Source organism: Calypte anna, chromosome 19 (assembly GCF_003957555.1).
Source record: "Calypte anna isolate BGI_N300 chromosome 19, bCalAnn1_v1.p, whole genome shotgun sequence".
In the NCBI taxonomy this organism is placed as follows: Eukaryota; Metazoa; Chordata; class Aves; order Apodiformes; family Trochilidae; genus Calypte; species Calypte anna.
The window spans coordinates 3,656,815-3,674,449 of NC_044264.1; the positions used below are offsets into that span (position 1 = coordinate 3,656,815).

The 17,635-nt window shown below is 48.2% G+C and overlaps 1 protein-coding gene across 1 annotated transcript in view; it reads left to right on the plus strand.

Moving 5' to 3' along the window:
• Positions 1 to 13,732, plus strand: part of CALN1 (calneuron 1) — a 104,636-nt gene extending 90,904 nt beyond the window's left edge. The window contains exons 4-6 of the mRNA XM_030462456.1: positions 5,745 to 5,898; positions 6,891 to 6,893; positions 13,605 to 13,732. Of these exons, the coding sequence (XP_030318316.1) occupies positions 5,745 to 5,898; positions 6,891 to 6,893; positions 13,605 to 13,732 (285 nt within the window). The remainder of the gene's footprint in view (positions 1 to 5,744; positions 5,899 to 6,890; positions 6,894 to 13,604) is intronic.
• The last annotated feature ends 3,903 nt before the right edge of the window (positions 13,733 to 17,635 follow it).

Genomic DNA, 17,635 nt, shown 5'->3' on the forward strand with positions numbered 1-17,635 from the left:
GAATCCCTCTGTGCTTGCTGGGTGTTGGCTTGGGCTGGGTTTGGGTTGCCAGGGACATTGTACCAAAGCAGGAGGTTCTGCTCCAGTTCTGGCACCTTGCAGGGCATGAGCTTTGGCTCTGGAGCAGCTATCAGAGCTCAAAGTCCCCTCCCTGGATCCAGACTTAAATCCACCTTAGCTGGCACAGACAGACACAGGACGTGCTGTCCCACTCCCCCCCTCTATCCCCTCTGTCCTCATCCCCATGGAGGGCAGCTTGTGGGGCAAAGCTTGAAGTTCCTTTTTTTCTTGCAGAAAGTGGGGTTTAAGCATGCCTCACGTAGTGCTCTGCCACAGAAAAACAAACCAAACCAAACCAAAACAAAAAACCTTGTTTGTCTATGGGGCTGCAAATATCCTCTGCCCACAGCAGGGTACGGGAGCAGCAGCCCCGAGCACCTTTCACTTGGTGACCACTGATGGATTTACACTGGGGAGATGAATCCATTAGAAACTCTGTATCTGTGGGGTAGGCTGGAGGCTCTGGCTCCCAAATGGGAATTCCCAGCCTTAGCCCTAATTAAATCTGCTGAGTTTTTTCTCCGGAGAGGCTCCCAGGGGGCTCACATTGGAGGTCAAGGTGTTGCACGCCTTCTTCTTTATGCACTTTGATTGGGATCAGGCTGGGAGCTTGTTGTAAAAGCCTGGGAACATTAAAATGAGGCAAAAAAGTATCATTAGGAGCTGTTAATTTGTACTTCAGCCTGAGAACATTCTCTAAAAAAAAAAAAAAACCCAAAAAAAAACCCCCACCAAACCCCACCAGCACTTCTCTGTAGTTAAACTCTTTAAAGTTAATTTAATGGGCCCAAGATTAATTTTCCTACTGTGTTTCTGTGGAGATGTGTAACTGCAGTTTACCTACCAAGGGACCTATTTCTCTTTGCCCAGTTTAATCACCATTATATCCCAGCTGTGAAGCAAGGAGATCAGCTCAGAGGCGAAGTCTGTGACCCATTCCCTTGCTTGAAACCTCACCCTGGAGAGTTAAAGCCCAGGTCTGGTAAAGGATGGCAACAACTGCACTGGATGGGGGATCTGGCAGAGGAACTGCCCCTCCAGGATTGGTCTTGGAGTAGGAGAGCACAGGGGAAAGGAGCAAAAAGTCAGCTTTGCCTGGATGATGAGCGTAAAAAGGTTTGGCTTTACTCTCTTGAAATTGTAGAATCCCAGAATGGTTTGGGTTGGAAGGGAATTTAAAGCTCATCCAGTCCCAACCCCATGGTCAGGGACACCTCCCACAGCCCAGGGTGCTCCAATCCCCATCCAACCTTCAACACTGCCAGGGATGGGGCAGCCACAGCTTCTCTGGGGAACCTGGGACAGAGGCTCAGCACCCTCACACAAAAGGTTTTCTTCTTAATCTCTCATCTTAATCTCCTGTTTTCCAGTTTAAAGCCATTCCCCCTCATCCCATCCCTCCAGCCCCTCGTCCCAGGTCTCTCCCCAGCTTTCCTGGAGCCCCTCCAAGTACTGGAAGACCACTGTGATGAACCATATGTAGCCATAGGGATGTGAAAGCAGTAAAGATTTTAGAAAGTGCAGCACCAGTATTTAGAAAATGGTATTTGGAGCATACTGTTAGGACAAAGGGCCAAGTGGGACCACCCCAGAAAGAGTAGGAGAGGGGTGCAGAGCACTCAGGCTGGCTGTGAGCTCCTAGTTCTGGGCTGTGGAGCTCTGCAGGAGTTTCTCAAATGATTGTCACTGTTGCTTGTCACATCATTGCAGCAGCTGGGGTGTAAGTGCCCCCCAGAGCAGAGGATGACACTGAGCCAGCAGCTCTGTGCTGTCAGGGCAGACTGCAAGCAGCAGGAGGGAGTGTGGTACCCACCTCCATCCCCACTGAGCAGATCAAAGGGAAGGGGTTTGATTATATTTAATTAGATTGATCCTAGGGGCTAAGGGGTAATGCTGAATTGTTATTTTTCCAGGTGGGAAAATGTCAAGCTGCCAAAACCTGAACTGGTCCCTGGTCACGCATTAGTTCCAGGTGGGGGTGTGGATGATAGAGATGAGGATGGGGGCAGGCAGGGAGTCAGCCTGCAGTTTCCCCACCTGTACTCACCCTCCCCAGGCAGGTTGCCCCCAGTGAGCCTTAGTGGCCTCCTCCAGGTGGGTGGCTTCCTGCCTCTGGTGTGGCAGGCTCCAAAATATTTCTAGAATGTTAACAAGGAATTCACAGGCATCCATGCTCCATCCTGTCTTCCATTTTTGTTCATTCTTTCTCCTCTTTGCCTGCTGGAAAAGCTTTTCCTATGCTGAGCACCATCTGGGCCATCCTGACCCACCTTGTCCTGCTCCCTGGTCCCCAAGGAGTCCCCACCACCACTCCTGTTTATCCCTCCTGCTGAAGAGGAGAGGGCAGGACTTCTCTTTCCTGGCTTCCAGGCTGGTGGGAGAGACCATGGCTCTTTACCATGGGCTTTTTCCACCCAGCCAAGCTGGCAGAGAAAGTTGCTTTGAGTCATGCACAGAACAGTTTGTAGTCTGCAGACATCAGTGACTGCAAAACACAACTGGTCAAGCCCAGATTTTCATTCAGGGCAATTCATTCAGACTCACTGCATCCCTTGGAACCTTCAAGCCTCACCATTTGCTTCTATATCTCTGCTTCCAGAACATCCCAAGAGCACCAGTTCAGAAGTAGCATCATTGATTTCTTCTAATTATAAATCCTACAGAAAGTTCTCAGCTTGCAACAATCACAGTTTTCCTTTGAGTGGAGCCAGTAGAAGTTAAGTGTTGTTCTCTGGTTGCTGCCATTACAATAAAAAAACAAAACCCAGAATCATTTAAAAGTGAATCAGGGAAACTGAGAGCAATGATAACAGAAGAAATCACCTGGGAGACAGTCTTGTCTGTGGCTGCACTGAGTTTGAGCCCATTTTGGACCAAGTCCTGTGCTAGGATGTATCCACTGGAGGATGTGTGAAGGTACTAGAATGCAGAACAAAGCAGGAACAATGGCCATGTGCTCACCAACAAGCCAGACACTCAGTACCTGAGCCAACAAGGGTGATTTTAAACCTCATCTGAGCTGTTTCCTCTTCCCAAAAGCCAAAATGACATCAGAACAATTAAAAAAAATTAAAATATCTCCCTATATAAGCATAGAGCTTGAAAATAAGAGTTGGAGGTGCAGCAACAGATGCAAAGCTGTCAAGAGAGCAATTATTTCCCACTGGATAGACTGACTGGTACAGGAAGCCCCAAACCCCACAGGTTCGCTGCTTCCCTCTTGAGATGAACTGATAACCATGGCTGTGTTTGTAACCCAGGTAGCATCACAGCAGACTCTGCAATAACTTCTTTGTGGAATTGCTGGCACAGGGACCAGCAAAGGCTTCCAAGAGTGAGAGGAAAGAAACAGGAGATGTCACCAGAGGCAATGGTGTGTCCTGAGGTGTCAGCTGGAGCTCCAGGGGCAGCTGTGAAGGAGCCAGGGGCTGATCTGCAGTTGCTGTTCTTCCAACAGAGTCATCCTGGGATAAAGCAGTCACTTGTCTTTTACTTTCCCCTAGGACAGGCTCCATGCACTCTGTTGGAAGTCCCATGCCCATGTAAAGTCTGTGAGTATTTCTAATAAGTACTCAGGAGGGTGACACATCCCTGCAGGTACCCTAAAACAGGCTGCAAGTAAAGAGCAGGTCTTGGCCCTGGGCTGTGAAGCAGTCACAGGGGCAAGCAACCACCTGGTGAGGGGTAAAGATGGGTTTTGGACAGTTTTAGAAAAAAGAAAATCTCAGAAGGGGGTAAAAAGTGCATAAACTACAGGAAAAAATTGTGTTGGCCTCAGAGAACTGTCCCTGAGTCAAGAAAACTCCAGCACAGGTTGGGCATCACACCCTGAGGACATGGGATAGGGCAAGTTCTGCTCCTGTTAATGTGAAGGGACCACGAGGATGAAATGGTGGCCTTGGCATCTGGGGGGACTCAGGGAGTTTCCCGAAAACAAAAACCCTGAGTGCAGGGTTGGGAATAAGGTGAGAAATGATTGCTCTTAGCTCCAGGGTAGGAACCTGACTGGGAGGGTTGAAAACCCTGCGCAGCTTCAGGGCACTCTGCAAACCCCGGACACTGCTGCAAGGGAACCATAGGGATTAACCCCATTTTCCCACCTCATTTCCACACCTGCAGTTGCCAAGAGAAATGCTTTGTGCAGTCCTGTTCGTGGTGAGGTCCTGCTGGGTTTGCCTGGCTCTTTGAACATTAAAGCAAGCAGGGTATTGGTGCTGAGATTTCTCCCTGCACACAAAGCAGGCTGGAATTTTGTGACTAAATCCCAGGGGGATTTGCAAACCAGCTTTGAACTGTGCAGCAAGGAGCCACTGGTGACAACTGTGCCCTCACTGGTTTATCCTGGGCTGGGCAGTGTGAATGCTGAATCCCTGGGGAACAGGAAAAGCAGCAAAACCACCCAAGCCTCCAGATGTGTGCTTCAGAGAACTCAGCTGGGACATCAATAGCAACTTAAGTTTTTGTCCCTGCTCTCTATTTCCCTGCAAGGTTTTTTTCATCAGGTTTTTGACTGTTGCAGGAAACAAAAAAGAACTGCAGAAATTGGTGCTGCTAAGGGTAGAGGGAGAGACATGAATGTGTGCAGAACTGCCTGGGCACACTCAGGAGGGCATAAATATTTCAGGATATTTAATCAATCACTTCCATGTCTTGGTTAACCCCTGGGAGGATGAATGATTTCACCTGTGCCAGCAGTGCTCAGGGAAGGCAACCTTAGATAATGCCCCCAGCATTAGGTCTGACAAACCATAAGGATTGTCCTGGCCAGAGCAGGCTGGGGGGGGAGGAATGAGAATTTCTTAGAGAATGATAGATTAATTTGTGTTGGAAGAGACCTCTAAAGGTCATCTAGTCCAACCCTCTTGGACTTGCTGCCCCATGGGCAGGTCCTGGTGCTCACTGCTGCTGGGTTTTGCTTTGGGGTCCCAGAGCTGAAGATGCTGTTCAGGGGATGCAGAAGGGGAGACTTGGGGTGTCTTGGAGCAGCTCCATCCTCATCCACTGACTGCACTGATGCTCAGGGACCCTCTGCTCGTCCCGTGGCACTGCAGGTCAGCCATGGGAATGTCACCTCTTTTGTACCATTAGCAGAGAGTAATAGCACAAACCTCACACATGTGCAAAGTTCCTCTGCTGCAAAATGTTCATTTCTTCAGGAATCATCTGTTCTTAATCTCTGCTGTGTGTAAGTACCACGTTTACCTGCTGGAGCTACAGCAGAAGTCAGCTAAGAGGGAAATGTTCTCTGCTTGTGCTCAGCATGCAAGGACAGCTGGAGAGTTAGAAGGAGAAAAAGGGGCAGAGACAAGGTTGTGGCTCATGGTAGGGTGGAAGAGCCACCAGGAGAATCTCTCAGGGGTTTATCTCTGGCTGGATGGCCAGGACCGATACAGGATTTCTGCATCTCAGACCATTCCTGAGATAGCCTCTGTTTCTCTGCTGTTCTCCTGGCATTAAGAGCTCTAGCAACATCCATTTGCAACACTCATTGCTGGTGGGTTTAGTTGAAATGAAGCCAAAAGAGCAAACTTTGCTCTTTTATAATATATTTAGTTGTTGAAATGAGGTTGAAGAAAAAAAAACAACCCACGAGGAGGAAACTGTGACTTGTCCCCCTGCCTCTTGTCCTCCCGGTACCAAGTCTGTGACTGGTGGCTCAGCCTAACTCCCTCCTCTTCCCACAGTTTGACATGCAGAGGATAACTCTGGAAGAGCTGAAACACATCCTGTACCATGCCTTCCGGGACCACTTAACGATGAAGGACATTGAGAACATCATCATCAACGAAGAGGAGAGTTTAAATGAAAACTCTGGCAACTGCCAAACAGAATTTGAAGGTGAGAGACAATGTTCCACTGTTTCTGTCCAATTATTCTCTTCCTGCTTCATCTGTAGAACTTGGGCTGCTCTGTGATGTGCAGTGGGCAGGGATGCCCGGGGCTGGCATGGGGTTATTTTAGAGTAAGTGGCAGTGACACAGTAAGGGAGCTTGAGAGCTGCCATTAACCTTCTTCCATGTGGTCTAGGCACAGCTGATTGTCCTTCCGGCAGGAGGAGGAAGCAGTGAGTCTTATGGCTCTCCTTTCTCCAGTGGGACTCAGTTCAGCCCCTGCTGAGGTCAGGGTCTGCCACAGACTGAATTTCCCCACAGAAAGAGGCAGAGCAATCATGGAATGACTTCACTGGTGCTGGGTCCTTCCCTAGCAAGCTGCCTTAGGCTCCACCACTTTTCTGTTGTCCTCCCATAAGCAGAAAAGCTCTCCTGGTGTGGCCCCCCAGGGCTGAGCTGCTGCACAAGGTGCTGAGCTGGGTCCCTGAACCTCCTGCCCTGTGCTTTTCTTGGGTGCTGCTGGCACTGCTGGACCTTCCACTGGCTGCCCAGGGACACCCTGGGACAGCTCCTGTCAACACCCATCAGGGCATCTGGAGGATCCAGGATGGTTCCTCTCAAAAATGAGTGTCTGGAAGGTCAAGGTCCAGCAGTCCTCCCACTCCCACAAGTGATCCCTGAGCAGGATCAGACACAGCCTCCACTTTTTCAGGGGAATTTACACTTAGAGCAGAGCTGATGCTGGCAGGAACACTCATCTTTTTTAACCCACCTTGGGGAAGGATTTTTTTGTCCAGAGGAACTTGTGCTGCTCTGAAGCATCACTGGGTGAAACAACCAAACAGACAGGAATCATCCCAAAGTGCAGAAAAGTCTGGGAGATGCCTACAGAGAACCTCAGGGGCTGTGCATGTCACCCTGGGACAGCTGCCATACATCTCCCCTACAGCACTGCTGCTTTCTGTAGGTCCTTTGGAGGGGAAATTCAGATCCTCTGAGGGGGTTAAACAACTTCTGAGAGAGCACTAGGCAGAGGCACTGAAGCATCTTTAAAACAGAGCAAAGGATAAACAATTCCTAGCCTGGCTTATTAATGGGATTTAGCAGCTACATCCAGCACACTCACCCTCTGCTACAGACTGAGGAACACAGCTGAATGTTAAGAAGCCTGCAGGAGGGAGGCAAGTTGCAGTGCTCTCCAAAATAACCCAAGCAACTTTTTTTTGCGTTCCCCATGGAGAGCAGCAGGGAGGAAGAGATGCTTTCTTACACAAAAGGAGTTGTTGATCTCCACTGACCTGCTGCTTCTGTGGAGATATGAGCCACACCACTGCAAGAGGTGTCCAGGTTTCTTTCAGCTTAGGAACTTGGGGGAGCCACCCCAGTTGCAAAAAAAAAAATTAAAAAAAAATGCTCAGCATCTCGTTTGGGAAGTCCCAGCTTCCAAAAGTACAGCAAGAACAGCTTTTTTTTTGTGGGATGTTGGCATTGCTGGTGCTAGGCAGAACCTAGCCTTTTTTTTAGATGTTAGAAATATACACACAGACACACAGAGCCACCAGAGAATAAAGATCAACTGAATGCTGTCAACAAACGTGCAAAGTTTTTCTTCAGGTTCAAGATGAAGGGGATGGTTCTGGTCCATGGCAGCTCTGACATGAGCATTTCTCCCAGGAGCAGCAGGCTGGAAGCAGGTTTCATCCCTGCAGCTCTCCAGGCTGGATATGCCATTACCTGAATGACCCACTTATGCCCTCTCTGGTCCTATTTCCCAAACACTGAGATTCCTACAGGGCTCAAGAGCAGAAATTCTAAGGCCTCATGGCACGGATCAGTGGCACCAAGGGAGAGCTGTCAGGACAGCATCTCAGGCTGTGTCTCCATGTAAGGCACTCACCCTTTCCTATTTAATTGGTGAAGTGAAGGAGATGCTTTTTGGGTATAATTCATAGAAACCTAGCATCATAGAATGGTTTGAGTTAGAAGGAACCTTGAAGATCATCTAGTTGCAACCCCCCTGCCATGCCCAGGGACACCTCCCACAGCCCAGGGTGCTCCAAGCCCCATCCAACCTTCAACACTGCCAGCGATGGGGCAGCCACAGCTTCTCTGGGAAACCTGGGACAGGGGCTCAGCACCCTCACAGTAAAAAATTTCCTCCTTATATCTAATCTAAATCTCCCTTCTTCAAATTTTAAACCATTACCCTTTGTCCTCTCACTACAAGCCTGTGAAGAAATCCTACCCCTGCTTTCTTGTAGACACCCTATAAGCCCAATAATGTCATCTTGAAGCCTTCTCTTCTCCAGGCTAAATGACCCCAAATTCCTCAGTTTGGCTTCCCAGGGGAGGTGCTCAGCCCTCTGATCATTCCTTAAGCTTCTTTTAGGTACTGCCTTGGGATGAGAGGAATTGTGCCTTAAAAAGCACCTCTTCTTTTTAACTGTAAAGGCAGCCTGAAGGGACTAGCTTAGAGGCTCGCATCTATATTTAATGGACATTTCATGCACCCCATTGAAGTGCCTTCAATTATGGGTAGGAATGATGCCAAGAAGAGCCCTGAAAGTTTTCACTGAGATTTAGGGATGGGTCCTAAGGGAGGAGGCAAAGCAGACACTTTGAGCAGTATCATACTGAAATAGAGGAACTCCAGTCTCCTCAGAGTGTGTTCTTGCCATCAAAGAGAAGCCCCATGACCCTTCTCCATCCTGTGCACAGAGTCCTCCCTCCTGCTCCATACATGGCATCTGGCTCAGCCAGGAGCTGAGCAGCCCTGTAGGAATAACATTGTCAGCACTACAAATATGTGCAAATTTGGGGCACTCTCACCATTTTGCCTTCTTGCCTTCTTACCATAATAAGGTCTTTACAACTAAAAGGTCTTTTCCTCTTCTATCAAGAGGGATTATCTACTTTAGCTCTCCCTCCCACCCCAGTGGCACACACAGCCACACACACTCTCTAGCCCCCATAAAATACTCATATTCCAGTTAGGGACAAGTCCAGGGTTTTGTTCAGTTCACTATGAAGATAGAGTCTGCAAGACATCAGCTCTAGGCTTACATTACTGCTTTCCCTCCTGTGCCTTTCTAGGGGTTTTTATTTGCTTTTTTCTTGATGAAGAGCAAAGCAATGAAAATGCCCAACTCCTGGGTACAAGCAGCCCACAGCATCCCAGTGATAAAGAATGTGATGAAGGGATGCAGAGCTGTCTCCAGCCTTTCTCTTGGTTTTTATTAATGCTTAGGGCAGAAGAACAAACATGAGGGCCCAGAGGAGCCCTTATGAGGTGCTTATGAGGAGACACACAAGAAAAGAACATTACTACCAAAGTTTGTAGCAACACAATACTACCAAATATTTATAGAAAAAGATAAAATAATTTGTCTGGCAGCTCTCTTGACTGAAACATGAGATTAAGCTTGTGACAAACAAGTGCTGGCTGATCATGATGACCCATGCTGTCTGCCTCAGGTATTTTTTATTTCATCCTCAGCCCTGACACTCACATGAAGTGGCTGAACCAGAGCTGCTCGCTGCTCCCCTAGATGATCATCTGCTCCTCAGTGAAGGGCTTGGGAATGACAAACTGGCCTCCTAAACACAAATAACTCCAGGTAGCCAGGGAAAGGAAGTGTCACTCACCTTGCACAGGGTGGTAACAGAAGCTGCTATAAATACACTGAAGCTGTTGGTGTTAGCCCATCTTTCTTTGCAGGCAGGAAGGTTCTCAGTGCTTACCTTGACCATCTCAGACCCATTGTGGGCATCCTGACCATCAGCCCAGCAGCTGATGCACCCTGAAATGGGCTGGACCCATTAACCCCTGTGCTAGTGCAGAGGTGATGGCAGCTCTGTCCCTGTCCTCCCCTCCAGCCCTCTGCCCACTGAGAAGATGAAGGATAAAGGACCCAAACCCAATTTGCCTTTACTTGTTGAGGTCTCATTGACACTGGTCAGCCTGTGAGTTGCTCTCCCCAGTGAGGGGCCAGGATGTGTCTAGAGAAACATCAGGCTCTGTGTTCAAGGAAGCTGCTCACATCCAAACCCTGGCATGGCCCATGGGTATTAAAACCTCCTGCTAGAAAACAAATGCAAAACGGGTCAAGGATCCAGCCCTGTGACAATGCCAGCTGTGAAAACCAGCAGGAAAAAGCCCAGATGCCATGCTCTAGGACCTATGGATTCCAAGAAAGGAGAAAAGTGAGGGCAAAAAGTCACTGGTTAGCTGGGTTGACAAATGGGTCTTGATACTGAAAGGGGCAATGCACAGGGCAGGACAAAGCTGTCTTCACAGTGAAGGAACTGCAGCTTCCTTGTCTTCCTGTACACAGAGGCAGAGGAACTGGAATTCTCATCTTGCTGCAGGAATTTCTGCTGAGCAAGGGGGTCTCTCGGGGTCTGCAACCCCTCCATGTTTCAGAAGAGACCTTTCCTCTTTCTTCTGGAGTTGTATGCTGGGTTAGTGGGCTGTTTTACCTTCAGTCAGTAAAAAACCAATACCAGTGACTTCCCTGGATCCTGCTGCCTTAAGTCTCAGATTTCACTTGCTAATATAAGAGAAAGTTGAAGTAACTGGTCAGCTCAGAACCACTTCTGCAAGAACCACTGCACATGCTTTATTCTTCACCTTTGAACAAGAACATCAGCATCACAAAAAGCCTTGGCCAGGTCTTCAGCTGCTGCTCCCAGACCCCCTGATGGGCACCCCATGAATGGCCGTGCTGGCTCGGATGGGCTGTGGCACTGCTTTTGTCTGAGTGTGTTCAAAGTATAGAAATAATAGAAAAATAAATCAAGGAATACCTTAAGCTGTGATTTAACAAGCAGCTCAAAGTGCTGGGGCAGCGGGCACAAACCCCAGGGGCTGCAGTATTGATTCTCTGAGCTTTGTAAAAGCCAATGAAGGAGCAGAGCAGTGCAAGCAGAAAGCAAGAGAGAGAGAGAAGGAACTGGCAAAGGGGATTTCATCAGCTCCTCAGAGCAGGGCATGGAGCACAGGGTGTCCCTGCCTATCCAGTTCCAAGTGCTGCTGAGCTGGGGACCATGGGGGAGAAGGGATCAGGCACAAGCTCTGCTAAATCCTGTCCAGAAAGGTGAGGAGGGATTGAAAGAAGCGTTCAAAATGTAGCATCCAATGCTTCCCCCTCTCTGTGCAATGAGGTTCAAGCCTGAATCAGAACAAGTTTTTTTTCCCATGTATTCTGCAAACATCATCCTGGAGTTTTCCAGATACAGGCACTCAGGTACAGCCCTTTTCCTGGCTGCATTGTAGGTTTATTGTTATTTTAAGCTTGCTGTCAAGCTCAAAACATCTGAAAGTCTCCCATCATCACTGGCCATCCATGAGAAAAAGGTGTTGGGTCTTCATGGGCCAAACCAGGATCTTTTGTTACTGCCCACAGCACAGGACAGGACTCTCCATCCCTTGCTGAGGGTCTCCTGGCTTTCTGGGATTATCTCCGTGGACCTTCAGAACCTTTCCAGGCAGATTCATCTTTATAGCACCCCAAGGCCACAGGCTGTTCTTGATATTCATAGGCAGGGAGGCAAAGACAGAGAAGTGAACTGTCTTTAGTGAGTGACAGCATGGATCCTTGCTGATGAACTTAAAAAAAAAATAATTCAAATTAAATAAAATAAGGCAAAGCTAAAAATCCCAACTCTGTCTGCATTTTTAGCTGCTGCAAATCACTCTCACCTCTTCTGACAATTATTCTGCAAGCATTCCTTTGAAAAGGTTCTTAATAAGTCTGATTTTGCTTAGGCAAAAAAAAAAAGACTAAACCTAAAGACAGTCAGAAAACCTAAAGACAGTTTGGAAAAATGACTAACACAGTGTGCATACCCATGGGAATGATCAGGGGGGATTTGAGTGTTACCAGAGAGCACGTCTTGAATCTCTGCTCATTCCCAGTTGATCTCGATGAAGTCTGAGGGATTCACAGAAGACTGATATTTCTGATTAAAGAACTTTAGAGAGAAGCTCATAAAGAACTTAAAAGAAATACAAACATAAACTGGAACACGCCTACCAGCATTTGAAGGGTTTAAAAGCCAACAGGAGAGAAAAAAGGCTTCCTGCAGTGTGAGAGGGTGGTCTGCTGGGAGAGCTGATTTGGAAGCAGTTAAAGCTAAGATGTACTATTGGGAAAAATCCCAGCAGGGAGAGGTGAGACTTGGCTGGGGCAAGGATTCTCTGAGGTGTGATGCCAAGGGGGTGTCCTGGTCTGGGCCAGGATAAAGGGGATTTTCTGTTTTGTACTTTTGTTTTCAGCTGAGTCTCTTGTAAGGAGCTGCACTTGCTAAAATTAACAGCAAGTTTCTCAGTCAGTGTCTGCTTCTGGGACTGATAACTCCATGTTTATAGTTACTGATGGAGAATGTTCTGCAGAACCAAGGCCACTGCTCAGTTCTGAGGAACACTGTGCCCTCCTGAAGGGGAGAAGGAGTAAAGAAGTCACACCTGGAATCCTCCTTTAGGGAGGAACAGACAAGATAAATGACCAAAATTGACCAAACAGAGTATTCCATCCCATACACCTCATACTCAGGATAAATTTTAGGGATCACAAGGGTCAAACCCTTTCCTGCTTCCCCTTCTTCCCTTGTCCCTGTTTGCTTTGGCATCCTGGGAGGATCCTATCCATTCCTCTGCCTGTGCTCCTGATCCATCCCAGCCTGAATCTGTGTGTTCCTGCCTCCAGCTCCCAACTGCTGCTGACCCCAGGATTCCAGTCTGGACTTTCCCAGGGCTGCCCTGCAGCCTTGGTGGGGATGTGAGAGTTATTGGGGGAAGGGGGGATCATTTTCCTGTATATATGTATATACATTTAATATTTTTTTTTTCATTTTATCAATACTGCTTCATTCAAGCTGTGTAGTTCAGTTTCCAACCCATCAGTCTCCCTCCCTTATTCTCTCTCCTTTCTTTAGCTTGGGGGATTCACAGAGAGCATCTGTCAGCTGTTTAATTGCTGGGCAGTGTTAAACCCTGACAGGCTGCAGCAGCAGAGGGGCAGGGAGCAGGACTGGCCCTTCTCCAGTGCTGGACATGGGCTTGCATCCTCTGCAGCTCTTTTATCCCCTCTTTTTCCCACCTGCTGCTCTTGCGATTTTTGCTCCTGACTGTAGGGCAACACTGTGCTGTGCTGGGCCCAGTCTGGATCCAGCTCTTCCTCTTCCATTTCCCCTGCTCACATCATGAGAGGTGTAAATCTTGCTTGTTTTGCAGCTTTGGCCAGGTGGGTGCTGTGTGATCACTGTCCTCTGCCACATGGAGCAGCTTTGGTGACACCTCACCTGAGCTGTGTAGTTCAGTTCCCAACCCATCAGTCTCTGTCCCTCATTAAGAGCCTGGATGTGGCACTCAGTGCCATGGTCTGGGAACCACAGTGGAGCAAGGGTTGGACTTGATGATCTCAGAGGTCCCTTCCAACCCAGCCAATTCTATGATTCTGTGATTCTATGATTCTATGATTCTATGATTCTATGATTCTATGATTCTATGATTCTATGATTCTCTCTTCTTTCTTTATCAGGGAGGAGAATTAACAGACCATCAGTTCTTTGCTTTAATTGCCAGGCCAGTGTTGAACCCCACTGGGGTGGTGGTGATCAGAGGCCGAGATTTCTGAGCTCAGCTGATCCAGGTGGGAAACAGAACCTTTTCCTTTGGCCCAGCAGCTCACCTGTCCCATGTCTCCCTTGCAGTGCACGCCCAGAAGCAGAACAGACAGACCTGTGTCCGGAAGAGCCTTATCTGCGCCTTCGCCATGGCCTTCATCATCAGCGTGATGCTGATCGCTGCCAACCAGATCCTGCGGAGCGGCATGGAGTAACCTCAGCACCACACTGTGACCCCACTGCCCACGCATGACCTCCCCCCTCAACCTCTCCTCACACGGCCACGAGACAGAGGCAGGCAGACAAAGCACCATCTGACAAGGAGCCTGAGGCCGGCGGCGGCTTGGGAGTCAACTCCATCCTTTTGGCAGGGACGTAAAAGGGCTGTCTTAATGCTTTAAAGGTTTTGTTTCCTAATGCAATAAAAAAAACAAAACAAAACAAAACAAAACAGAAGGTGGGAGTCCCGAATTAATTGCTTTGAAACAGCAGTGGAAACTTTGAGGAAACTCTCATCCAGCAGCCTGCTTGGGGGTTGTAAGGAGTCACAGCCTCAGGACTGGGTGCAGCGGGGCTGTTTTAACCCAGGGGCCAAGTGACTGTTCCGTGTAGCTCTCTCTCCACTGGCCCCACATTCCCAGGAAGTTGATGGTAGCATTGCCACAAGCAAGTCCTCTTCGTTGGATTTCATGTTTCACTTTGGTTTTCCCTGATGACCATGCCTTTGAGTCCCCATGGCATCAGAGGGGAGCTACAGCATCCTTGTACAGTATTTTCAGAGTGAAACAAAAAGAGGAGCATTTGCCAGCATCACACAGAATTTCTATTTTTGCTTCATATACGCCGCCTTCGACACAAGACTGTGGGGTTAGCATGAGTCCATTTTGCCATTTTTTTTTCTGACTGGGAACCAGGGCTTGAGAAGCAGCACCTGTTTCCATACATGGGCATTTCTGAGATTTGTGCACAGTCTTCCAACCGACTCTGCAAGCACCAGCGCCAGGTACAATCCCCTCTAATTGATTCTATCTGCATATTCAGCAGAATTGTTTTCCACCAGCTTTGCCCTTCCTCTCTACTGGTTTTCAGTAACCTTATGAGAGATGAAAACCTCCCCTCTCCTTGCCTGCCCAATTTTTATTTATTTCGTTTCATGCGTCCTGGTTGTAACCCGCAGTGAAGCCTCCTCCAGGCTAGACACCTTCTCCTGGGAGGGGTTATGGTTTTGCCTCCATGGCACCGTGTGGCTTTGACCATCCAGTTGCCTCAGTTCCTGCCAGGAGCCAAGCCACCACCACCACCACCATCCCATGGGCTGGCTCCAGGCTGGGTAAGCTGAAAAGCAAACTGCAGCAAGAGGAGGAAGAATCAAACTAGAGCACACCACGTGTTATGGAGTGTGTCAGACTTTCAGATCCTGCAAGTGCTGGTTGTTTTTCCTAGAAGAGATTTGAATGAGCAGCAAGGAGAAGATGCAGGGATGCAGCCTGGAGACACAACACATCCCACCAGAAGTGCGAGGACTGAGTGAGCCTGGAGCCAGGATTACACCTGCAAGCCTTTTTCCTTTTCAACTTGACATTAATCCTTGCATTTACCTTTGGATCAATTCTGCACCTGTGTGTCATCCCAGGGGTAGAGCTGGTTTCTTTGCCTTCCTGAAAGAGGTTTCCCAGCTGGTGCTCATGGAGCTGGTACAGGGAGTGCTCCATGGAGGCACCTGGGCACTGCAGTTGTAGTGGTTGGATGAGCTCCAGAAACACCAAGGTACAGGGAGATCTTGCTCCTGTAAATATAGGTGACTCTTTCCTGTGTCACCAGAGGGGCAGGATCTCTCCTTAAGGCATCACAACCCATGAGCTTTCCTCATCACACGCAGAAGTTTAAGCCTGGATCCATCCCAAAGACTCCTTTCAGGTCTTTCTTTGATCCCAAGTTTGATCATTGACGTTTAACCTCTATTATTTAGTAGCCTGGTTTGAAAATTTGCTTCTCTTTGTTCTTTCTCCCATCACCCATCTTTGGACTTTGCCTTCAGGTCTGTGTCTCCATCCCCCACCTCCACATCCTTGTCATCTCCCTGGTGTGTCCCCTCCATCTTCTCCAGAGCAGCCAAGTTATATTTTTTTCTGCCTCTCACATTCACTTCTGAATTTCTGTTCTGATGTGACTAATAGAGGTCAACTGCAAAATAGTCTGCAAAAAAAATTGTTACATCTCACAGAAGATGGAGAGATTTATGTTTGCTGTAGGGCAGCAGCAGACTTCAAACCAAGAGGGGAAAATCTTGGGCAAGCTATGAGTGTGGGATTGGCACTGCTGGGGAGCCAGGGCACACTCCAAGCACTGGACATTGCAGATAATGAGCTTTGAGATCATTTTAGGGGAACTCTCTTCTACATTATTAGGTCTCAGGGGCATGTGAAAAGGTGGCAGCAGTAGGAAGAAGAAAAAAAAAAAAAAAGAAAAAGAAAAAGAAAAAGAAAAAAAAAGTATATTAGTTGCCACTGAGCAATTCTTATTAAGATTTTTTTCCCCTGGGACAGTGCTGGAGTGCATGTGGGGTTCAGGGGCTGATGGAGATGGGAATGGGTCCTCTCTGTGAGCCCAGAACACAACCTCAAACACATGGACCAGGCATCTCTGCAGGTTCCCGTCACTCCCCTGACAGCACAGCCAGACTCCAATGCTAGCAGCTGCCTTCCAGGTGAGATGCTCTTCTGCATTCCTTTAAGCTTCCTGGAAGGCTCCATAATTCCTGTGTGCATGCTCCATGCAAACCTCTGTACATACAGGCATTTTTCAGAACAATCCTTCACCTTGAAGCTCCATTTGTAAAACCAAACCTAGAATTACTCCCTGGGTAAAAGCCATAGCCTGGTGTCAGTGCAGAGCTCCTCACTGATTTTACTGGGTACAGGATTCAAGAGGTTTTTTTGGGGTTGTCTTTTTCTGTAGGAAACCCAAGTTGTCCACCCTGAATCAGCATCATGCCTTGCCAGAGGTCTCCTTTTCCTTCCTAGAGCAGCCTTCTCACCATCTCCATGTTTAGGGAGATCCCTTCTTTAATCAGCCTCTCCTGGTAGCCACTGGCAATGCAGGAGGGACCAGGATATTTCATCTTTTCCTCTCCCCACAGTCTTTCCACCAGCACCTCCCATCCTTCCCAGCCAGCAGCACTGGACCTGTGTCTTGTACCTACCTCCCTGGCTCCATTTATGTAACATCCATTTATCTGCTTTTTTTTTTCTTCTTCTACACAAGAATATAAAAAGAAGAAAAAAAGGGGGGGGGGGGGACAGGGAGGAGGCTTTTTGTTGCTTTAACAGACAGTAGGTAAAAATAGAGGAGTAAAATTTTGATTGGAACCTGGTGGCAAAAGCTTAGGGGGAAGAAAGTCTAAGAATCAAAGAAACAAAAATAAAAAAACACGTCCCTCACTTTAAGAAAAAAAAAATAATTCAGTGCTAATTAACATACTTAAAAAAAAATTACCCATACTGCAGCAGGGCTAGGTAGAGCTGTCATAAAAAGCACTGTTATGCTCTTGCCAGCTCCATGAGAATTTAAGTTTCTTTTCAGCCCTGTGATTCTGTGTGATTGCTATGGCAACCCTCTCTCTTGGTGACATGGGTGCCACTGTGTCACAGTGACACCCAGGGACTGCAGACAGGCTCCCAGCCAAGCCAAGGGTGGGCAAACAGCACCCAACAGCCAGGAGAAGCTGGATTAGCAAATTATTGGGAGCACCCCAAAGACAACTCTCTGGACTCCGCCCCCAGAACCCAGATGGGCAATGAGATGGATCCCTTGGTGTGCAGGGAGAGCTCAGAGATGGATGTGGTTATTTTAGCTGAGAGGTTTGGGTTGGTTTGGGAGCAAATGAAAGCAATGGAGTGTAAGCACTGCTCACCCCAGGCTGTGCTGTGCTGGGCAAAGACACTTTGGGCAGGTCCCTCATGGAATCTGATGGGAAGGATTTGGGATGCTGCTCCTGCAAGGCACCAGGTTTCATTGCTGATAACCACTGACTCTGACCTTAACCAGGCACATCCTGGGTTTCAGGCAGTGCAAGGAATCTACTCCTGGAGAAGCCAACCATGGGCCATGGAGAAGCT